Source organism: Gigantopelta aegis, chromosome 13, assembly GCF_016097555.1.
Source record: "Gigantopelta aegis isolate Gae_Host chromosome 13, Gae_host_genome, whole genome shotgun sequence".
In the NCBI taxonomy this organism is placed as follows: domain Eukaryota; kingdom Metazoa; phylum Mollusca; class Gastropoda; order Neomphalida; family Peltospiridae; genus Gigantopelta; species Gigantopelta aegis.
In genome coordinates, this window is record NC_054711.1 from 38,956,552 (window position 1) to 38,982,349 (window position 25,798).

Sequence of the window (25,798 nt, forward strand, 5' to 3'; positions counted from 1 at the left end):
AAAATGGCGGCGTTGTGTGAAGTGGAAAATGACTTTTTTTTCTTAATAATGCCACAAGGATGCGACACATCGAGTGCATAAAAAAACTTTAGAAAGTATGCTTGTATGCGACGACAAAGGCTAGTGTTGTTCTTAATAATGTAACCGTTATCGACATGCTCGATTTGGATAGTTTCTCGTCATTATGTTTTTTAATGCGAGAAGGAATTTCTCAGTGTCCAACAACCCTGTAGAATGTATGACGTCCTTTATTATGTGACATCAGTTCCCCACAACACGACCTCACAAGCGTATTTGGTGTGTGTGTCTCGGTCCAAAACCGATTGATCCGTTTTGATCTGCATTCAGTAGCAGTGTGTCATTGAAATGCATTAACAGAACCGTATTTGGTGTGTCAGCGGTATTACATAAAGTCAACCACATTTATTTCACGATATTTTACTTATCAGATTTGGATTCTACAGACTTAATATACATGTGTACATGTATAAGTAAATGCATTGATTGAAATTGATTGAAACATATTTTATTGCATATAAGGTACAAATGGATTGGGCACAAGTTATCCAGCTTACGAGGAGGCCCTCTCCTAAGTAAATGCATGATTTTAATTTTTCACTTTTGCGTGGAATTGCCTTATATAATATTGAAATATAATTGGTGATGACCAAATTGCATTGAAATACTATTGCTGATGACCAAAGTGTATTGGAATACTATTACTGATAGTCAAATTATGTTGAAATACTATTGGTGGTGACCAAATTATATTAAAATACTGTTGCTGATAGTCAAATTATGTTGAAATAGCATTGCTGATGACCAAAGGTATTGGAATACTATTACTGATAGTCAAATTATGTTGAAATACCATTGCTGATGACCAGAGTGTATTGGAATACTATTATTGATAGTCAAATTATATTGAAATATTATTGGTGATGACCAAATTATATTAAAATACTATTGCTGATAGTCAAATTATATTGAAATACTGTTGCTGATAGTCAAACAATATTGAAATACTGTTTCTGATAGTCGAATTATATTGAAATACTATTGCTAATAGTCAAATTATATTGCTGATAGTCAAATTATATTGAAATACTGTTGCTAATAGTCAAATTATATTCAATTACTATTATATTGCTGATAGTCAAATTATATTCAATTACTATTATATTGCTGATAGTCAAATTATATTGAAATACTGTTGCTGATATCGTAACTGCTGCAAGTAATATATTTATGTAACATATATGATCACAAGTTACATGTATTTTATGTTTTCAGTCATGTGATACCATTGAAGACACTGTCGTGTTCGCTGGTCTCAGTCGTGGTCAGGTGACACTCTATGTACTAGCAATTACAGCAGCACCCTCACCCCACCACTGCCCACCCCCACCCCTCCATCATCCCTGTCACACTTCTATCACTCACCTTATACCCTCACTTTTTTTTCCATGGCAATTTCAAACGTGCTGAGTAGTGGTTTTCGGGGTGAAAACCCCATGCGCCAAGAAAATTTTAGTTTTTTAAAGGTATTTTTAGGGGCAACATGACCCAAGCCCCTTAAAACTGTGCTTGCCACAGTCTAAACCCCCCCCTGCGTAATTTCCTTAAAGCCCCTCACTTTCTTTTCCATGGCAATTTCAGGTGCCTTTGATGAGGAATGGTTTTGGGGGTCGTAGAAGTTTGTTTGTTTTTTAAAATGTATTTCCCCCCCCCCCCCCCCCCCCCCACAAAAAAAGCCCACAAAAAACTAAGTCTAAACCCCTCTGTATAATTTCCTGCACACGTGCCTGCAATTTTAAGGGTGAAATGTACTCAGTGATATAGCGCTTGCCTAATGTATGGTTGATCATAACCCTTCTTGCTGTGGGACCATTGGGGTATTTGTGCTTGATGAGCGGTCAGTTTGGGATTGATCCCTGTCGGTGGGCCCATTGGGCTATTTCTCGCTCCAGCCAGTGCACCACGACTGATACATCAAAGGCTGTGGTATGTGCTATCCTATCTATGGGATGGTGCATATAAAAGATACCTTGCTGCTAATCGAAAAGAGTAGCCCATGAAGTGGCGACAGCGGGTTTCCTCCCTCAATATCTGTGTGGTCCTTAACCATATGTCCGACGCCATATAACCATAAATAAAATGTGTTGAGTGCATTGTTAAATAAAACATTTCTTTTCTTCCTTATTGCAGCCAGTTGTCCACAACTGGGGAAACAAAAGCTGTGATATGGATCCAATAGCAGATGATTAATAAACCTTTTCTTCTTCTTTTTTTCAACTTATTTTCATGCTTATATCCAATTAAGGTTCAAGCACGCTGTCCTGGGCACATAACTTTGCTATCTGGGCTGTCTGTCCAGGACAGAGGGTTAATTGTTAGTAGTTAGTGAGAGAGAAGAGGGTGTAGTGGTCCCACTGAGTCGATAAAGCTCGCTCTGGGTGGGAACTGTTACCGGGCTACGAACCCAGTACCTACCAGTCTTATGTCCGATGGCTTAACCACGACACCACCAAGGCTGGTGCTTGTTATTTCAGTGGTCCTAAACCATATGTCTGACACCATATAACCATAAATTGTTCAAGTGTGTCATTAAATAAAACACTCCCTTTATCTATCGTTCTTTCTTTCATCTTTTCCAGATAATTTTAATAGATGATCACAGTTTGTTGGAAAGAACATGTAGGGGGAATAACTTCCCTGAATGCTCGTTATTTCAGTGGTTCTTAACCATATATCCAACACCATATAAAGTGTAAATTGTTCAAGTGCGTTGTTAAATAAAACTCTTCTCTTTATCTATCGTTCGTTCTTTCATCTTTTCCAGATAATTTTAATGGACGCAATGAGATCACAGTTTGCTGGAATCAAAGAACACGAAGGCGAGATAACTTACCTGAAGACCGCAGATGATTTCGACAGCGGCGCGCTAGGTTTTCCGGCAGACAAGACGTATCTGGTGTCCGGCTCTGATGACCTGCTTCTTAAACTGTGGCAGGTCGAGGTGCACGTGGTGGAGAAACTCATCGAAGGAGCCACGAAGGAGGAATATGAAATGATGGAAGAAATGACAGACGTAGTAAAAACGGAAAAGAAACTTGTACTGTCGCTTGTTCTTCTGATGACGGTATGCGTGCAGAGCTTCTTCAATGTTTTATTTATCGTTCCAGCCAGTGCACCACAACTGTGGTATGTGCTATCCTGTCTGTGGGATGGTGTATATAAAAGATCCCTTAATTAATTGCTACTTATGGAAAAATGTAGGGTTTCCTCTCTAAGACTATATGTCAAAATTACCAAATGTTTGACATCCAATAGCCGATGATTAATAAATCAGTGTGCTCTAGTGGTGTCATTAAACAAAACAAATTTCTTCTTCTTCTCCGGTGTTTCTAAACCGGACATCCACGGGACCAAGTAAAATGTCCAGATTGAGATATTCAGTTAAGAGAGGTTCTGTTCTATGTGAAGGTCAAAAAGTGACGGTGATAAACATCCGGTTTTGAAGGAATTCCGATTTACAGGGTCTGGTTTTGAGAGGTCTCACTGTCAAAGTGACTGTGATAAACATCCGGTTTTGAGGGATTTCAGGTTTACAGGCTCTGGTTTTGAGAGGTTTCACTGTCAAAGTGACTGTGATAAACATCCGGTTTTTAGGGATTTCCGGTTTACAGGCTCTGGTTTTGAGAGGTTTCACTGTCAAAGTGACTGTGATAAACATCCGGTTTTGAGGGATTTCAGGTTTACAGGCTCTGGTTTTGAGAGGTTTCACTGTCAAAGTGACTGTGATAAACATCCGGTTTTTAGGGATTTCCGGTTTACAGGCTCTGGTTTTGAGAGGTTTCACTGTCAAAAGTGACTGTGATAAACATCCGGTTTTGAGGGATTTCAGGTTTACAGGCTCTGGTTTTGAGAGGTTTCACTGTCAAAGTGACTGTGATAAACATCCGGTTTTTAGGGATTTCCGGTTTACAGGCTCTGGTTTTGAGAGGTTTCACTGTCAAAGTGACTGTGATAAACATCCGGTTTTGATGGAATTCTGGTTTACAGGATCTGGTTTTGAGAGGTTTCACTGTCAAAGTGACTGATAAACATCCGGTTTTGATGGAATTCTGGTTTACAGGATCTGGATCCATATTCACAAAACATCGTAAGCCTAGTTTTACACGTAAACGTAAATCTACAACTGAAGAGCTATTCACGAAACAACGAAAACATAAGTTACGTGTAAAGTTGGACGTAAATATAAGAGTTCCTCAGGTTGCAACTAACGCTGCACATAAGTTGTGTACATATAATAAATCAAGCACGATCGCCATTATTTACTATTATTTACAGAAACTAGCAGCATTTCCAATAAATGAAGCAGTTTGCGATGGCGAATGCCCACGGATTGAACATATTTTTGTTGGTGATCGAACGGATGTTTTCGACTCGGACAATTTATCCTGAGTTATCTTTTCCTTTATAAGAAATGTCCTCAAGTTCGTACCAAAATGCGGATCCCCACCAATACTAAAATGCCATGGTCCCACTGTTCGCGATGTTATTGTTAGCAGACGACAAACAAAATTGCGTTTTGCGCATTTGTTATTTACCCGGTAGCCATCGTTTCTAATGTGTTTTTATTAATTACTCCAGTGAGAGTGTTAAATCGTAGATTTACGTCCAACTAAGTTACGTTTACATTTACGACCGTCTTTGAGAATAAGGTGCTTCTTGCACGTAAACGTAAATCTACGGCAGACGTAAGTGCTAGTCGTAGACGTAAATTTACACCTTTTTGTGAATATGGGTCCTGGTTTTGAGAGGTTTCACTGTAGTTTTAAAGCTGCAGAGTATCTTACCTCAGCATACACATTGGGTTTTCCCAGTTCCTACCAGTGCCCTGTGACTGGTTTATCAAAGGCTGTGACTATTTACGTCTAGAGGGGTGATATATCTAGCTCATTTGGTAGAACACTTACGTGAGGTGCTTGAGTTATTTGATCAAAGCTTCACAGTGGACCCATTCTCCCAATGTCCCCGTGACTGGTATTTCAAATGCTGTAGTAAGAATTTAAGCCTACAGCTAAAAGCTGATAGGGAATCTGTAGTCAGAATTTAAGCCTCCAGCTAAAAGCTGATCTGGAAGAAATCACACGGAATTCAAAGGAGAGAAAGAAAAGGAGGCAGTGGGATTAAAAAATAATAATAATAAAAATGCTGTGGTATGTGCTGACATGTCTGTGGGAAAACGGTCCCTTGCTGCTGATAAAAAGATGTAACAGGTTTCGTCTGAAGTCTGTGTGTCACATTTATCAATTGTTTGACATACCACTTTTGTATAATGATTAACAAACATTTAAAATTAAATAACACAAGTTTCTTCATCTGGAAAGTTAGTTGAATTTTGTAGAATTGACAGAATGTTGAGCTAGGGACATGAAATCAATTGAGTGAAGACATAACTATGAAAGGAAATGTTTTATTTAACAATGCACTCAACACATTTTATTTACGGTTATATGGTTAAGGACCACACAGATATTGAGAGAGGAAACCCGCTGTCGCCACTTCATGGGCTACTCTTTTTGATTAGCAGCAAGGGATCTTTTATATGCATCATCCCATAGACAGGATAGCACATACCACAGCCTTTGATATACCAGTCATGGTGCACTGGCTGGAGCGAGAAATAGCCCAATGGGCCCACTGTCGAGGGATCAATCCTAGACCGATCGTGCATCGAGTGAACGCTGTACCACTGGGCTACGTCCTTCCCCACATAACTATAAATCCGAGATTTGTATTACACATATGTTCAGTAAATAACTTTTTTATTTGCTTGGTCAGAATGATCTTTATCAGTCCAGCTGGAGGGGAAAATAGGTTTCATCTTCGTTCTTCTGTCTGTCCGTCCACCTGTTCCACATATACATGTAGTTTTCCAGATGGTTTTTTCACAGTACCTTGAGATATTGAGCCAAAGTTTTGTGTATAGCTTTATCGTGTACCGTTACAGATCAAGTTAGACTTTCATGATGATCTACCCATTTTTTTTTGACACAGTTATGGCCCCTGAACTTAGGAGATACAAAAAATTAGTTTTCGGACTTTTTGTTTTGCAATGCCTCAAGATGTTGACCTGAAATTTTGTCTATACAATGTAGCTTTATCATGTTCTTTTACAGATCATGTTTGACTTTCATGGCAATTTACTTTTTCTTTTACAGAGCTATTTCCCTTGAACTTAGTAGATTTGAAAATTAGTTTTCCGGACTTGTTTTTGCAATGCCTAAAGATATTGAGATAAAACTTTGTATATATATATATTTTAACATATACTGTTACAGATCAGTTTTACCTTTCATGGCCATTTACTCAATTTTAACAGAGTTATAGCCCTTGAATTTAGCCTATAATGAACATTTGTTGGGACCAGTAGAGGACATGTATTGCTTTAGCACTACTCAGAATGTGTGTTACTATAGTAAATAGGTATGTAATAAAGAATAGGGAGAAAACAGTTGGCATGTAGTTCTGTATATATATATATATATATATATATATATATATATATATATATATATATATGGTTACTATTAATGGTAAATATGTTTGTAATAAATAACATGGGGAAAACAGTTGGCATATAGTTCTGTATGCGTAGCGTAAACTCTATTAACGTGCCTCTATCCAATTAAGGTTCAGGTGCCTCTATCCAATTAAGGTTCAGGCACGTCTCTCCCACACCCAGTCTCTGGCATGGCCAGTGGTCGAGTGTGGGACAGATACGGTATGTGTGTGTGTATGTAATATATATATATATATATATATATATATATATATATATATATGGTTACTATTAATGGTAATTATTGTCTGTAATAAATAACATGGGAAAACAATTGGCATGTAGTTCTGTATATATATATCTGGTTACTATTAATGGTAAATATTGTCTGTAATAAATAACATGGGAAAACAATTGGCATGTAGTTCTGTAAATATATATCTGGTTACTATTAATGGTAAATATTGTCTGTAATAAATAACATGGGAAAACAATTGGCATGTAGTTCTGTATATATATCTGGTTACTATTAATGGTAAATGTGTCTGTAATAAATAACATGTGGGAAAACCGTTGACATGTAGTTCTGTAAATATATATCTGGTTACTACTATTGTTTTTCCAGTTTGAATGTTCCGGAGTTCCTAACTGTGTCTGTATCTCCCATGATATGATGGCTCTCTCCTACATGATGTCAGAGTAAGTCACTTTAGTTAATTTTGTCTTCCCTTGTCTAGCAATCGAGACGCGGTGGTGCAGTGGTTCGCATTGGTGTAGTGGGTTCGCAGTCTGGTACCGACTCCCACCCAGAGTGAGTTTTAATTACTCAATGGGTAGGTGTAAGGTCATAACACCCTCTTCTTTCTCACTAACCACTAACAACTAACCCTTTGTCTTCGACTGACAGCCGTTCCAGCCAGTGCATTGGTATATCAAAGGTTGTGGTATGTGCTATCCTGTCTGTGGGATGGTGCATATAAAAGATCCATTGCTGCTAATCGAAAAGAATACGTTAGCCCATGAAGTGGCGACAGCGGGTTTCCTATCTCAGTATCTGTGTGGTCCATAACCATATGTCTGACGCCATATAACTGTAAATAAAATGTGTTGAGTGCATCGTTAAATGAAACATTTCCTTCCTTCCTTCGACTGAGAGCCCAGATAGCTGAGGTGTGTGCCCAGGACAGCGTGCTCTAACTTCAATTGGATATAAGCATGAAAATAAATTGAAATGAAAAATTTGTTGATTCCAAAAAAAAGAAGTAATAATGACAGACTTTAATTGTGTGTAGCTCAAAACAAAAAGTTAAACTTTGATTAATGACACGACTAGAACACACTGATTTATTAATCATTGCCTATTAGATGTAAAACATTTGGTAGCTTTGACATATAAGTCTTATTAGAGAGGAAACCCACTACATCTTTCCATTAGCAAGGGATCTTTTATTTTTTTTCCACAGACAGAACAGCACATACCATGACCATTAATATACCAGTCACGAAGGATTAAACAGTGTGCTTGTGTGCCTTAATTTAACATTGAATCTTATCTTCCGCAGATACCTCAACATGTACAAGATGACTCGAGATGAAAGTAGTGAGGAAATTCGCATCAAACTGGAACACGTCAACCATTCTACTGATTACGACCACAAAAATTCTGTGAGTCTAATATGAATTGATATCACTCCTCACCATGCAATGCCCATTCACTGGACTAACCCCTTTTTCCTTTATCTTCCCAATGAACCCTTTTAGTCCAGGCAGTTATGTAATTTTGCATTTTTTTTTGCTCAAGTCAGTAAAATGTATTTCTTTTTATTCTTGAGACTATCCAAAATTAGAAATCCATTGGTAGCATTTTTTTAAGTCATTTGATCATGGCCATAATTTTGGGATATTTTACATATATTTTGACTCCCAATTAACACAGAAACACAATTCTTGTGTTTATTTATATTTTTGAGGGCAATGAACTCGTTGATAACATTTTATTTAGTCATTTGGGCATGACAACTATCTTGAAATTCAAAATGACAGCCAAGTAAATATTCTTATATATATATATTTACTCACAGTTGACCCACACCAACAATTGAGGTATCTGTTTACATTTATGAACTCAGTGAATGAAGTTATTAAAACAAAAATTGTTTGTCTGACCTAAGCATCCATCTTGAAATTCAAAATGGCCACCATTTTAATATATTTTTCCATATATCTCAACTCTCGGTTAACATAGAAACACAATATTTTTTGTATATATGTACATTTATGTAGCCATGAATTTATTGATGACATTTTTATAGTCATCCAACCGTGGCAGCCATCTTGAAATTCAAAATGGCCACCATTTTAATGTATTTTTCATATATCGTAACTTCCGGTTAAGGCAGATGCACAATTATTTTTGTCTGTACATTTTTAGGATCAATAAATTAAAGGGTGATATTTTTATAACCATCCTCCAATCATGGAACCACATTAAAATTCAAAATGGCAGCCATATGGAGATTTAAAAATGGCCACCAATTTTATCATTTGGCAAATATTTTTCCTCCTAGTCCACATACATTTTATGTGAAATAATTAAAATATTGCATTACTAATGACTTTCATTTTCTAGATTTTAAACTAATGAAACAGAGGAACAGACCAATTGTAAACTGTAATTCACAATGACACATTAGCAGGGCTCACACATTTAGTATCTGGCTAATTGAATGTTGTTTAAATTAGCCACTTTTTAATAATTTCTAAAGAAATATCCTACATACATGTAGCTGAAAATTGACTAAATTTAATTATTTTCCATTGTGACCCCTGATTAGGCATCTACTTCGTCTGTAATGGCACGTGTATTGCAGCAACCATCACCACTTGTAGAGTTCTGTACATTGCGGGTTGTATTCCTTACAGGTTCATCTACTTAAACACTTAATGATACCACAGTTGCATCTGATCCGTTCTATCACAGCCTCTGGTGCAGCTTGCACTTTCAACCACATTTACAAATATATCCTTGATCCAACCATGGGTCTAGATCACTGGGTGTAGCATGGAATCCTAAGCTAGAAAATTTACTTGGAGATATGCTCTTTGGGTATGCTTTTATTAGATATTTGGCAGTGTTTCCACACTTTGATTTGGTGATGGTGTCTTGAACTTCTATCCTCTCAGAATAGCTGCATCAATTATACAAATGACCCTTGGGCTTAGTACCATGGAGTACTGACCTCTTTATATGATTCATCAGTAATTCCAAGCTGGCTAAGAGCTCCAGATATAGCCAGTGGAGCTTTCCCGAATACATTCAATAACATTTGTTTGCATATACCATCAATTTTTCCTGTGGTGTCACATCCAGTTACTACATGCAACCCTGGTAATGTTGATTTTCTTTCTGAACCCAGTTCATTATCAATTAGTTGCATGTTGATCTGGTTGCGACTTACGTCTGTAGCGATAATTAGTGGAATCAGTATGTGTGTGATCTTCTCAGGATAAGAACTAAGTCTGTCTGGTGCATAAATTCACTTCTAACAGAAGCATTTTCTGCATGCTTTGATTCACTACTAGATGGTTACATGGGTGTAAGATTTACTTTTTAACACAATAATATTTATGAAAGATAACATCAGATATTTCTACTAACCAGGCTACAGATTTTCGAAGCTATCCGAGCACTATGGTATCGAAAACTAGTGCAGGCCATGATGTGACAATGACACATGATTCATCATACTTGTGAAGTAATCGGGCCAGGCAATGAGGTGGATTTTTACATCAAAGACAGACTGTTGGGTTTTTATCACCATTAGGATACACAAATAATTATATGCAAATCACAACCAGATCAACCTGCAAACATTGTATAATGAACTGTGTCCAGAGATCTCAGATTACCAGATGTTCATGCTGTAACTGAATATGACACAACAGGACAGTTGGTGATGGTGGACACCAATAAAGAGTATTCAATGTATTTACGAAAGCTCCACATATAAGTAACACCAAAGTCAGGTTGGAATCGATGATGAACCATACAAAGAGGTCAGTGAAAATGTGCAGATATTACTACATGGAACCAAGCACAAGGGTCATTTCTACAACTGATGCAGCTATTCTAAGATGAAAACTTAAAAAACCCCATCACCAAACCAAAGTGTGGAAACACTACCACCTACCTCTGGGGTATGAAAACAGCATACCCAAAGAGCACATCTCCAAGCACATTTCTAAGCTCAAGATGCCATGCTACATCTGGACATTCTTGATCCATGCAAACTGTGTATATTTGTGACTGCTGTTAGAGGTGCAAGCTGCACCAGAATCTGTGGTGGAACTGATCAGATGCAATTGTGGTGTCAGTAAGTGTTCAAATAGATGTACTGTAATTTAGATAAAGCGACACAACCTTCAGTGTACAGTGTGTTGCAAACGTGAAACTGATGAGGACTGCTGCAATGTGCATACTATTACAGATGAAGTAGATGCCATTATGCATTACAATTTATAGTTGCTATGTTCCTTTATTTCATTAGTTTGTACTAATGAACACAAAAGTCGTATTTGTATGTAGACTACGAGAAAAGGTATTTGCCAAATGATTACATTTTGAATTTCCATATGGCTGCCATTTTGAAGTTTAAGATGTTTGCCATAATTGGATGACTATAAATCTAAAGAATTAGATTCATTGACCACTGAAATATACATTTAGACAACACAATTGTGCTTCTCCATTAGGCATGAGTTGAGATATAAGACAAATGTATTAAAATGGCAGCCATATTGAATTTCAAGATTGTTTTCATGATTCAATCGATCCAGTGCATGGAATACAGAAATGTACATGGACAAAAAATTATGCTTCCAATATATTAAATTGGTAGCTATTTTGAATTTCAAGATGGCTGCCAAGATCGGACAACAATTTTCTTTTTTACAGAATAATCATCTGAGCTCATAGATGTGAACTGACACCAAAATTATTTTTCTGTGATTAATGAGAGTAAAGATAGAGAAAAAAATAACATGGAATGACGTCCATTTTGAATTTCAAGATGGTTGCCATGTGAGATGAATAATAAAAACAATATTTAAATTCACTAACATAATATGTTTAAATAGACCCCAAAAATATGTTTCTATGTTAAATGGGAGTGGAGATATATAAAGAAATTATATGAAAATGACGGCCATTTTGAATTTCAAGATGGCTGACACGATAGTGGTCAGAAAAAATGCTACCAATGGATTTCTGGTTCAGGTAGGTCATGGGAACATATGACCAAAATTGTATTAACTTGAGCAAAAAAAAATGCAACCTTCAAAAAATGAACATAACTCCCTAGACTATTTGTTTTCTCCCCAATACACACCCTTTCGTTTTCCTCACTCCACACATTCCTTCTCCCTATACTTCTCTTTTTTCTCTCCCCACTGCCATTTTCCCCTTCTCACTATTGCCACATTTCCTTTTCCTCTCCAGTGTATTCCCCACCCCCCCCCCCCACCCCCAATATTCTTGTTCCTTTCTCTTCCTAATGCCATTTTTCATTACTATCTCTAATACACGTTTTAATTTCTTTCTTGATGACAGACACACAGACAGACAGACAGACGGAGCCCTATTAACATGCCCCTATACCACTAAGATTTCGGGCATGTCTATCCTGGGCCCGGCCTCTGGATAGCAAGTGGTCTGATATAGAATAGAACAGAATAGAAATGGACAATTTAGAACTATTATACAGAAAGGGAATTGGGACTTTAATAATAAAACAAAATTGAAAGCACTAACAAAAACATTTAATTATTATTAAAAAAGCAAATCAAATCATAAAATTAAATTTATTAATTATAATTTTAGTCGCTACTAATTCAGTTCAAAAATTAAATATACTAATATTTAAACAGAGAGGAAGGAAGGAAATGTTTTATTTAACGACGCACTCAACACATTTGATTTACGGTTATATGGCGTCGGACATATGGTTAAGGACCACACAGATATTGAGAGAGGAAACCCGCTGTTGCCACTTAATGAGCTACTCTTTTCGATAGCAGCAAGGGATCTTTTATATGCACCGGCCCACAGACAGGATAGTACATACCACGGCCTTTGTTACACCAGTTGTGGAGAACTGGCTGGAACGAGAATAAACAGAGAATATTAGCCCTAAGGAGGTATGGTGGAAGGTTGGGCTTAAGCCTCATAGGTTTATTTGGTAGGTTTTATTTAGGAAGAGACACCGTTCCTATCCGTCACGGTCTGGATGCACTGCCCTTTGCCGTCAGACAAGTGCTGAAATGGTTACTATGTTCTGAGGGGTTGTTAAACAAATCCTTTCTGTTCCAGATCACAGTTATTCGTGCCTGTCCTGCCGTGGAGATATTTGCCACTTGCTGCGATACTGGTGTCGTAAAGGTAAGCTACTACACATGTCTTTGCACCGGCCTCGGTGGCATCGTGGTTAAGCCATCGGACACAGGGCCATATATATATCTAGGATGTTTTGTTTGGGGCGGGGACAACTGAGTAGTTAATAGTCTAAAATTCATTAAACGGTTAAAGGGACATTCCCAAGTTTGCTGCAATGTTTAAGATGTTATCAGTTAACAGAGACTTTTTAATGACTGTAATTACATATTAAATATATTTTTCTGCATAAAATATTAAACGTGTTTCTGGTCATTCTAATATTTGTACTATGTTAAATTTCATTTTATTTTCTAAAATATATCTTTTTCGTACGTACAAAATTATTTGAAGACAAAATCCAGTTTGGGCTTCTTACAAAACGACCAGAAACACATTGAATATACAGACATTGATATTCTAAACAAAAAAATATATTTAATATGTAAGTTTAATCGTAGAAATATTGTATTTGTCTGAAACATCTTACAATGCAGCAAACTCAGGAATGCAACTGCCCACCTTGTCTCTCCCCCCCTCCTCCCCAGCTACGGCCCTGGGACATAAGATTGGTAGGTACTGGGTTCGCAGCCCACTACTGGCTTCCACCCAGGGCGAGTTTTAACGACTCAGTGGTCAGGTGTAAGACCACTACACCCTCTCCTCTCTCACTAACTACTAACTAACTAACAACTAACAGACAGCCCAGATAGCTGAGGTGTGTGTGTCCAGGACAGCGTGCTTTAACGCTAATTGGATATAAGCACGAAAATAAGTTGAAATGAATGAAATATCTTCACACAAGATTGTGGTGCATTTGTGTTTAATAATATAGCATGTTCATACTGTAATTAAAGATTTTTAAAAAAAGAAAGGGATTTAAGATTATAAAAGTATGAAGTTTATATTTTTTTTATATCAACAGGTCTGAGATTACAGCAGTATAAACTTTGTACATTTTCATTGTAGCAGATCTGGGATTGTAACAGTATAAAATTTTAATATTTTTATTTCAACACATCTGACATTTAGATTTACAACAGCGTAAAATGTGCATATTTGTATTTTAACAAATCTGGAATTACAACAGTATAAAATGTGTATATTTGTATTTTAACTCGTCTAGAATTACAACAGTATAAAAGGTGTATATTTTTGTCTCAACAGAACTGGAATTACAATAATTTAAAATTGGCATATTTGTATTTAACAAATCTGGAATTATAACAGTATAAAAGATGTATATTTGTATTTTAACACGTCTAGAATTACAACAGTATAAAAGATGTATATTTGTATTTTAACACATCTAGAATTACAACAGTATAAAAGATGTATATTTTATTTTAACACGTCTAGAAGTACAACAGTATAAAAGATGTATATTTGTATTTTAACACATCTGGAACTACAACAGTATAAAAGATGTATATTTGTATTTTAACACGTCTAGAATTACAACAGTATAAAAGATGTATATTTGTATTTTAACACGTCTAGAATTACAACAGTATAAAAGATGTATATTTGTATTTTAACACGTCTAGAAGTACAACAGTATAAAAGGTGTATATTTGTATTTTAACACATCTGGAACTACAACAGTATAAAAGGTGTATAGTTTTTGTCTTAACACATCTAGAATTATAACAGTATAAAATGTGTATATTTTTATTTTAATACATCTGGAATTACAACAGTATAAAATGTGTATATTTTTGTTTTAACAGATCTGGAATTATAACAGCATAAAATGTGTTTATTTTTGTCTTAATGGATCTCAATTTACAACAGTATAAAATGTGTATATTTTTATCTTAATGGATCTCAATTTACAACAGTATAAAATGTATATTTTTGTTTTAACAGGTCTGGAATTACAACAGTATAAAATGTGTTTATTTTTAACATAAATGGATCTTGAATTACAACAGTATAAAATGTTTATATTTTTGTTTTAATAGGTCTCAAATTGCAACAGTATAAAATGTGTTTATTTTTATCTTAATGGATCTCGATTTACAACAGTATAAAATGTGTCTATTTTTGTTTGAACAGATCTGGAATTACGACAGTGAAATGATAAGAGAGTTGAACTTTAACCGTTACGTTTCTGGAATGTGTTTTTGTAACAGTCACGGAGATCTGTTGGTTGGATTTTACTGTTACGTCCTGTAAGTGTCTTCACAAGTCGCGTATTAATACAGTGGAACCCATCAAAACTGGACCCTCAGTAAACAGGAATTCCCTCAAACTGATAGTTTTTCACTGTCCTTTTTTAAATATCAGTAGCTTACTGTCGTAAATTACGGTGAAAATTTACAATTGGTACATTGCAGTTGTAAGCCACTAACTTAGATGTCATTTGGCAGTTAGATAGTCATTTGATAATTTTCTAAGAAGGATACAAACTATTTGTGTAAAAATGGATGTAATATATACCAAATACCTTTTATAAAACTTGTGCTTGATGAAAAACATTCTAGGCCATACAACCTTCACACAAAAATATCGGAGATAACTCTCATGTCTTATGCATTCGGCAGTTATCGCCTAGCATGTTCCAAATAGTCTGAAACCAATGTATTATTTAACTAATTCACACTTCTTCGCAAAGAAGATTTTATAATCATTAAAGGGGAACTCACAACTATCGTAATGTTGCTTTGTGGAACGTCTGTAAGGTCTACTTGTGCCAGCCATAAAATTCACCGTAAGTCACTACAATTGACCTTTACTCTCTTGAACATGCCTTAGGTTGGTGTGAAAATGCCCAGTAGAAAGAATGAAAAATATATCTGAAGTAAAATGGTGCATATATATCTGGTGGCCTTTAAAAAATGTTAATGCTATGGAATATGGAATTGTTTTAAGAAAAGTATGACGACTGTAACATTTATATTTAACACCCAGTCAAAATTTGAGGCCCGTATATGTCAAATATTGTTGAAATAGCAACAGATTCAATGTAGTAAATAAAACATATGATGCTAGACAGGAAGAATTTTGTTTTATTTATAATTTTAAATCGGTAGTAGCAAATATCCATAAGGTAATGGGTGTGAAATATCAACATTATAGTCTCCATACTTTTTAAATAGTTCCATGTTCAGTATAGGCTTGTCATTGTTTGGAGGCCACCCAATATATAGTCCTAGAATCATTTGGTACATATAGCGGTGTTCTCATTATGTGATTAGTCACACTGACTGGTTGCATGCGATTTGTCGTAGCAACTCGAATCGTGTGGGAAGACATTATGTCATAACATTTGATAACATCAAACAAAGCTCATCAGTTTTAAAATATTTTGCAGCAAATGTAAGTGCTTACAAGTTTCCACTGAAATAAAGCAAACATGAATGTAGACAATTTACTGATGGCATTATGTAACAACTCAATTACTGATTATGTAACAACTCAATTACTGATCACATCTAAACAATAATAGGTTTAGGATCCCATGAAATCCGAACATTTTGACATGTTTATATGCAAATGAAAACCCCCACAGAAGTGACAGAACTAAACGGTTGTACTTTAATGTGATTTGATTGGCTTAAAGCGTACGATTTGTCATGAGAAATAGAACATGTACTAATCGGTACGATTCCGGCACGACTTGTCGTGTAAGACTAAAATCGTTCCGATTTGGGTGTTCGCACAGTATGATTCAGTCGCATGCGACAAGTCTGTACGACTAATCACGTAAAGAGAACGCCCCTTATGTTATAGCTATATAGTTGATTAAAGGGAATATCTCGAGGCTTCAGGTCTAGCAAGACTGTCTTTTCCCCCCACCCCCAACAAAACATACACATCCAACTTTTTTTGGTTTTTTAAAACAAGCTTGCCATAAATGTTTTAAATATAAAACATTATACAGATAAACACAGTTAGAATGACTTTTGACCAAATTATTTCAATTTTCATTTGGTCGTTGGAGGAAGTAATAAATTTGTAAAAACGAAATTATTTCAGACAAAAATCGATACTAAGATACTGTAAAACATCACGATGTCTTGAAATGCATTGCATGGTTATAGAGAGATACATGTATTCGTATTCCAAGTAAGAAAATGTGAGTGAAATGTAATTTAAGTATGTAAAAAGAAATTATTTGCTGTACACCTTTCAAAATGGCTACAAACTCAAGATAGTCCAAATAATAAATAATAATTTTAAAAAAACAACCTTAAAGGCATATTGTCACAGACCACGTGACCTATTTAATGGTTTAACAAAGTAATACCTGAACAAAAATAATTTGATTTGTCCCTAAATGTACTTTATTCAACCATCTTCATAACCACCATACTCCATTTATTAATGATATTTTGTAAAAATAATTGAATTATGGCAATATATATGGTCCATAATTCAAAAACTAAAATTGCCGAGAGGGATGACATGGATTTCACTCCATAATGGTTCAGTTAAGGTGATGCAATAGCTAGATTTGGTTTCCAACAATTAATGTAATTTTTATTTATTATCCATTTTTAGAGAGATAAGGTCCTTAAATCCATGATAGTATGCCTTTAATGTATATTTTCAGAATCGTGCACATTGTGCATTACCTGTCTTTGGAAAAGTTAACAAAGGTAGTGGAGACTGACTTTAAGGTAAGTAAAGTGCCAGCAATTATTGAAACCTCATTAAGGTTGACAACCAACAATTTTCACACCATCGTACAGTACAATAAATATAACATATCTTGCTGGTTTTTTCATAACATGTACCCATCTTTTATATATTTGCTTCGTACACAATAAATATAAAGTATCCAACAGTAATTTCCTTTTATAAATTATGTGTGACAAATGATACAATTTGTTAAGCGCCAATGTTTTCTTCAGTCACAGTTAGCTGCATTAGTATGTGAAATGTTTTATATAGCTTTATCATGCGGAGAAAGAGATCAAGTTTAACTTACATGGTGATGTCCCCACTTTTCATAAAGTTATGGCCCTTAAATTTAGGATACCGGTGTATGAAAATATGTTGAGCCCAGTAAGGGACATGTACATGTATTGCTTTAGCAGTATTCTCAGAGTGTTGTTTTTTTTTAATACTATACTTGACTTTCATGGCAATTTACCCATTTCTGAGCGAGTTTTAACGACTCAATGGGTAGATGTAACACCACTACACTCCCTTCTCTCTCACTAATCACTGACAATTAACAACTAACTCACTGTCCTGGTTCCCACCCAGAGCGAGTTTTAACGACTCAGTGGGTAGATGTAACACACTACACTCCCTTCTCTCTCACTAATCACTGACAATTAACAACTAACTCACTGTCCTGGCTCCCACCCAGAGCGAGTTTTAACGACTCAATGGGTAGATGTAACACCACTACACTTCCTTCTCTCTCACTAATCACTGACAATTAACAACTAACTCACTGTCCTGGTTCCCACCCAGAGCGAGTTTTAACGACTCAATGGGTAGATGTAACACCACTACACTCCCTTCTCTCTCACTAATCACTGACAATTAACAACTAACTCACTGTCCTGGCTCCCACCCAGAGCGAGTTTGAACGACTCAATGGGTAGATGTAACACCACTACACTCCCTTCTCTCTCACTAATCACTGACAATTAACAGCTAACTCACTGTCCTGGCTCCCACCCAGAGCGAGTTTGAACGACTCAATGGGTAGATGTAACACCACTACACTCCCTTCTCTGTCACTAATCACTGACAATTAACAACTAACTCACTGTCCTGGCTCCCACCCAGAGCAAGTTTTAACGACTCAATGGGTAGATGTAACACCACTACACTTCCTTCTCTCTCACTAATCACTGACAATTAACAACTAACTCACTGTCCTGGTTCCCACCCAGAGCGAGTTTTAACGACTCAGTGGGTAGATGTAACACCACTACACTCCCTTCTCTCTCACTAATCACTGACAATTAACAACTAACTCACTGTCCTGGCTCCCACCCAGAGCGAGTTTGAACGACTCAATGGGTAGATGTAACACCACTACACTCCCTTCTCTCTCACTAATCACTGACAATTAACAACTAACTCACTGTCCTGGCTCCCACCCAGAGCGAGTTTTAACGACTCAGTGGGTAGATGTAACACCACTACACTCCCTTCTCTCTCACTAATCACTGACAATTAACAACTAACTCACTGTCCTGGCTCCCACCCAGAGCGAGTTTGAACGACTCAATGGGTAGATGTAACACCACTACACTCCCTTCTCTCTCACTAATCACTGACAATTAACAACTAACTCACTGTCCTGGTTCCCACCCAGAGCGAGTTTTAACGACTCAATGGGTAGATGTAACACCACTACACTCCCTTCTCTCTCACTAATCACTGACAATTAACAACTAACTCACTGTCCTGGTTCCCACCCAGAGCGAGTTTTAACGACTCAATGGGTAGATGTAACACCACTACACTCCCTTCTCTCTCACTAATCACTGACAATTAACAACTAACTCACTGTCCTGGCTCCCACCCAGAGCAAGTTTTAACGACTCAATGGGTAGATGTAACACCACTACACTTCCTTCTCTCTCACTAATCACTGACAATTAACAACTAACTCACTGTCCTGGTTCCCACCCAGAGCGAGTTTTAACGACTCAGTGGGTAGATGTAACACCACTACACTCCCTTCTCTCTCACTAATCACTGACAATTAACAACTAACTCACTGTCCTGGCTCCCACCCAGAGCGAGTTTGAACGACTCAATGGGTAGATGTAACACCACTACACTCCCTTCTCTCTCACTAATCACTGACAATTAACAACTAACTCACTGTCCTGGCTCCCACCCAGAGCGAGTTTTAACGACTCAATGGGTAGATGTAACACCACTACACTCCCTTCTCTCTCACTAATCACTGACAATTAACAACTAACTCACTGTCCTGGCTCCCACCCAGAGCGAGTTTGAACGACTCAATGGGTAGATGTAACACCACTACACTCCCTTCTCTCTCACTAATCACTGACAATTAACAACTAACTCACTGTCCTGGCTCCCACCCAGAGCGAGTTTTAACGACTCAATGGGTAGATGTAACACCACTACACTCCCTTCTCTCTCACTAATCACTGACAATTAACAACTAACTCACTGTCCTGGCTCCCACCCAGAGCGAGTTTGAACGACTCAATGGGTAGATGTAACACCACTACACTCCCTTCTCTCTCACTAATCACTGACAATTAACAACTAACTCACTGTCCTGGCTCCCACCCAGAGCGAGTTTTAACGACTCAATGGGTAGATGTAACACCACTACACTTCCTTCTCTCTCACTAATCACTGACAATTAACAACTAACTCACTGTCCTGGTTCCCACCCAGAGCGAGTTTGAACGACTCAATGGGTAGATGTAACACCACTACACTCCCTTCTCTCTCACTAATCACTGACAATTAACAACTAACTCACTGTCCTGGCTCCCACCCAGAGCGAGTTTGAACGACTCAATGAGTAGATGTAACACCACTACACTCCCTTCTCTCTCACTAATCACTGACAATTAACAGCTAACTCACTGTCCTGGCTCCCACCCAGAGCGAGTTTGAACGACTCAATGGGTAGATGTAACACCACTACACTCCCTTCTCTCTCACTAATCACTGACAATTAACAACTAACTCACTGTCCTGGCTCCCACCCAGAGCAAGTTTTAACGACTCAATGGGTAGATGTAACACCACTACACTTCCTTCTCTCTCACTAATCACTGACAATTAACAACTAACTCACTGTCCTGGTTCCCACCCAGAGCGAGTTTTAACGACTCAGTGGGTAGATGTAACACCACTACAACCCTTCTCTCTCACTAATCACTGACAATTAACAACTAACTCACTGTCCTGGCTCCCACCCAGAGCAAGTTTTAATGACTCAATGGGTAGATGTAACACCACTACACTTCCTTCTCTCTCACTAATCACTGACAATTAACAACTAACTCACTGTCCTGGTTCCCACCCAGAGCGAGTTTTAACGACTCAATGGGTAGATGTAACACCACTACACTCCCTTCTCTCTCACTAATCACTGACAATTAACAACTAACTCACTGTCCTGGCTCCCACCCAGAGCGAGTTTGAACGACTCAATGGGTAGATGTAACACCACTACACTCCCTTCTCTCTCACTAATCACTGACAATTAACAACTAACTCACTGTCCTGGCTCCCACCCAGAGCGAGTTTTAACGACTCAATGGGTAGATGTAACACCACTACACTCCCTTCTCTCTCACTAATCACTGACAATTAACAACTAACTCACTGTCCTGGCTCCCACCCAGAGCGAGTTTGAACGACTCAATGGGTAGATGTAACACCACTACACTCCCTTCTCTCTCACTAATCACTGACAATTAACAACTAACTCACTGTCCTGGCTCCCACCCAGAGCGAGTTTTAACGACTCAATGGGTAGATGTAACACCACTACACTCCCTTCTCTCTCACTAATCACTGACAATTAACAACTAACTCACTGTCCTGGCTCCCACCCAGAGCGAGTTTTAACGACTCAATGGGTAGATGTAACACCACTACACTCCCTTCTCTCTCACTAATCACTGACAATTAACAACTAACTCACTGTCCTGGCTCCCACCCAGAGCGAGTTTGAACGACTCAATGGGTAGATGTAACACCACTAAACTCCCTTCTCTCTCACTAATCACTGACAATTAACAACTAACTCACTGTCCTGGCTCCCACCCAGAGCGAGTTTTAACGACTCAATGGGTAGATGTAACACCACTAAACTCCCTTCTCTCTCACTAATCACTGACAATTAACAGCTAACTCACTGTCCTGGCTCCCACCCAGAGCGAGTTTTAACGACTCAATGGGTAGATGTAACACCACTACACTCCCTTCTCTCTCACTAATCACTGACAATTAACAACTAACTCACTGTCCTGGCTCCCACCCAGAGCGAGTTTTAACGACTCAATGGGTAGATGTAACACCACTACACTCCCTTCTCTCTCACTAATCACTGACAATTAACAACTAACTCACTGTCCTGGCTCCCACCCAGAGCGAGTTTTAACGACTCATTGGGTAGATGTAACACCACTACACTCCCTTCTCTCTCACTAATCACTGACAATTAACAACTAACTCACTGTCCTGGCTCCCACCCAGAGCGAGTTTTAACGACTCAATGGGTAGATGTAACACCACTACACTCCCTTCTCTCTCACTAATCACTGACAATTAACAACTAACTCACTGTCCTGGCTCCCACCCAGAGCGAGTTTGAACAACTCAATGGGTAGATGTAACACCACTACACTCCCTTCTCTCTCACTAATCACTGACAATTAACAACTAACTCACTGTCCTGGCTCCCACCCAGAGCGAGTTTGTACGACTCAATGGGTAGATGTAACACCACTACACTCCCTTCTCTCTCACTAATCACTGACAATTAACAACTAACTCACTGTCCTTGCTCCCACCCAGAGCGAGTTTTAACAACTCAATGGGTAGATGTAACACCACTACACTCCCTTCTCTCTCACTAATCACTGACAATTAACAACTAACTCGCTGTCCTGGCTCCCACCCAGAGCGAGTTTTAACGACTCAATGGGTAGATGTAACACCACTACACTCCCTTCTCTCTCACTAATCACTGACAATTAACAACTAACTCACTGTCCTGGCTCCCACCCAGAGCGAGTTTTAACGACTCAATGGGTAGATGTAACACCACTACACTCCCTTCTCTCTCACTAATCACTGACAATTAACAACTAACTCACTGTCCTGGCTCCCACCCAGAGCGAGTTTTAACGACTCAATGGGTAGATGTAACACCACTACACTCCCTTCTCTCTCACTAATCACTGACAATTAACTAACTCACTGTCCTGGCTCCCACCCAGAGCGAGTTTTAACGACTCAATGGGTAGATGTAACACCACTACACTCCCTTCTCTCTCACTAATCACTGACAATTAACAACTAACTCACTGTCCTGGCTCCCACCCAGAGCGAGTTTTAACGACTCAATGGGTAGATGTAACACCACTACACTCCCTTCTCTCTCACTAATCACTGACAATTAACTAACTCACTGTCCTGGCTCCCACCCAGAGCGAGTTTTAACGACTCAATGGGTAGATGTAACACCACTACACTCCCTTCTCTCTCACTAATCACTGACAATTAACAACTAACTCACTGTCCTGGCTCCCACCCAGAGCGAGTTTTAACGACTCAATGGGTAGATGTAACACCACTCTGTACACAGGTATTGACAGGTGTTGATTGTAACCAGTTGCAAACTCTGGGTCCTTTGTTTTACTTGGAGTGGTGTTATTATTAACGTCCGATTAATCTTGTGACCTGCTAAGCGGCTTTAACAAATGTCTAGCCTAGTGGCAGTCGATTGATAGTACTGTAGGTCCGACTTCAGTGACTGGTGATATATAATAAGTTATGGCAGACTTTAAAATCACAGACGTCTAAAACGCCAGTCATATTGACCACTATTTATTTATTTATTTATTATTTTAAATCATGCATGAGATATCGATGTCTGGGCAGGTCATTCCAACTGACGGATAGGAATAATAGAAACAGATAAGGTGCTTTGGACCGACAAGAATGATAAAAGTGGGAGCGGCAAACACACGTTTTAAAAAAAAAATTCATTCTCGGATATTGAGAATTGGTCCCAAACCAGGAAATGGAGCTTTATCCCCACCCCTGGGTGAGACATATAATTCCACAGAAGTCTTGTTTATAGTCAACTATTATTTTCATCTTTTATTAAGTTGTCAGTGTGCTCAATTAATTGAAATGAATAAAGTGGGGGTTTTCTCTTGGAATGAAAGAAATGTTTTTCTCTTGGAGTGAATGAAATATTTTTAGTTTTTCTCTGCAGGACGATATACGAGAGAGCCCCATGTGTGATGACTATACCCTGGACCCACGGCAAGTGTCTCCTTTTACAGTCACATTTACCCCATCCCTGCCTCTTCCCCACCCATAGGCATACAGGCTTCCATTTTTGTAGGGGGAGGGCAGACCAGCTTTTGCCTAAATTAAACGAAAATGCCTGAATTTGGATAACACCATTTATTCATATTAGTATTACTACCAAACAGCTATATAGGGTTGCAAACAGATCACTGTGCATTTTTACATGGATTACAACTAATTTTGAGTGTGGAATGATGGAAATACAAGTTAAAAAGGTCTCAGGTTAGCACATTTTGTCTGAATATCTGTATAATTTTTGCCAGAATTTGACATTTTACTTCAGCACTGCCAAATATACATGTACATACCCTCTACTGCCAAATTTATCATCTAGTCCAGGCACTGTGGGTCTGCAGGTACAATTTTCTTTTTAATTTAACTGATCGCCTGAAGAAATGTTTTATTTAACTATGCACTCAACACATTTTATTTACGGTTATATGGCGTCCGACATATTGTTAAGGACCACACAGATATTGAGAGAGGAAACCCACTGTCGCCACTTCATGGGCTGCTCTTTTCGATTAGCAGCAAGGGATCTTTTATATGCACCGTCCCACAAACAGGGTAGTACATACCACAGCCTTTGATATACAGTCGGACCTCGTTACAACAACCGTCGTTACTACGACATTTACACTATCTGACCACAAATTGTCGTGAACGAACGTATACCATTGTTATTCTGTTCATTACACCGGAATTCACACCTTCCGACACCGACAGAGCAAATTGGGAACAAACCTGCATCTAACGTCTAAAAACACCTCTTTACAACGACATTACATAATCACAGATGCCGTAGCATGTTGGCAGTACACACAGCCATTTGGCATCCTTGATCTTGTCACGAGCCGACAGGCACATGATGTCTGAGTTCTCGATGTCGGCTATGTGTATTGCTTTTGAACATAAGCCTTTCGTCATTCAATTAAAGGATTAACTTCATACAATCAAATCTACTAGTTTTATGACATTTTCTAAACGAAGTAGGTACCAATCGATTAGATTGACTGTGAATGCGCTTTGATTAATAATGATATACTTAGTATTTAAGGATGGTCTGTGATCCATCCCCGTCGGTGGAACCATTGGTCTATTTCTCATTCCAGCCAGTGCACCATGACTGGTATATTAAATGTTTTGGTAGGTGTTATCCTGTCTGTAGGATGGAGCATACAAATGATCACTTGCTACTATTGACACCCAATAGCCGATGATTAATAAATCGATATAACGACAATTTCGATATAATGACAAAGTGACCCAGGGACGAACGTGGTCGTTGTAACGAGGTCTGACTGTCATGATGCACTGGCAGGAGTGAAAATAGTCCAATGAGACACCGACGGGGATCGATCCTAGACCGACCGTGCATCAAGCGAGAACTTTACCATTGGGCTATCACTCGCCCTTGCTCCTGACAGAGACCGTAAATGATATAATTTGTTGTAATGTCTCGTTTCTTTTTGTAGGACCGACCACCTCGGTGGATCCGTTCAACTGATTGAGTTTTTTTCTCATTCCAACCAGTGCACCACAGCTGGTCAAATGCCAAGTAGCGGGTTTCCTCTGATGACTACAAGTCAGAATTACAAAAATGTTTGACATCCAATAACCGATGATTAATTAATCCAGTGGTATCATTAAACAAAACAAACTTTTATATGGTATCAGTATTGTAATATTTTAAATGGCTCCCCATAATCTAAGTTAGTGGAGCAATATCACTCTGCAATGTTTTTTTCACATCAAGGTCTGACAGCTAGGGCTCACCC

General features: G+C 38.0%; 1 protein-coding gene across 1 annotated transcript in view; it reads left to right on the forward strand.

The window, feature by feature from the left end:
* The window catches only part of LOC121387307 (WD repeat-containing protein 87-like), a 69,773-nt gene extending 45,743 nt beyond the window's left edge, over positions 1-24,030 (forward strand). Inside the window, exons 18-25 of the mRNA XM_041518328.1 lie at positions 1,294-1,347; positions 2,843-3,142; positions 7,197-7,270; positions 8,134-8,236; positions 12,939-13,007; positions 15,057-15,172; positions 17,557-17,623; positions 23,923-24,030. Coding sequence (XP_041374262.1) covers positions 1,294-1,347; positions 2,843-3,142; positions 7,197-7,270; positions 8,134-8,236; positions 12,939-13,007; positions 15,057-15,172; positions 17,557-17,623; positions 23,923-24,030 — 891 coding nt within the window. The remainder of the gene's footprint in view (positions 1-1,293; positions 1,348-2,842; positions 3,143-7,196; positions 7,271-8,133; positions 8,237-12,938; positions 13,008-15,056; positions 15,173-17,556; positions 17,624-23,922) is intronic.
* The last annotated feature ends 1,768 nt before the right edge of the window (positions 24,031-25,798 follow it).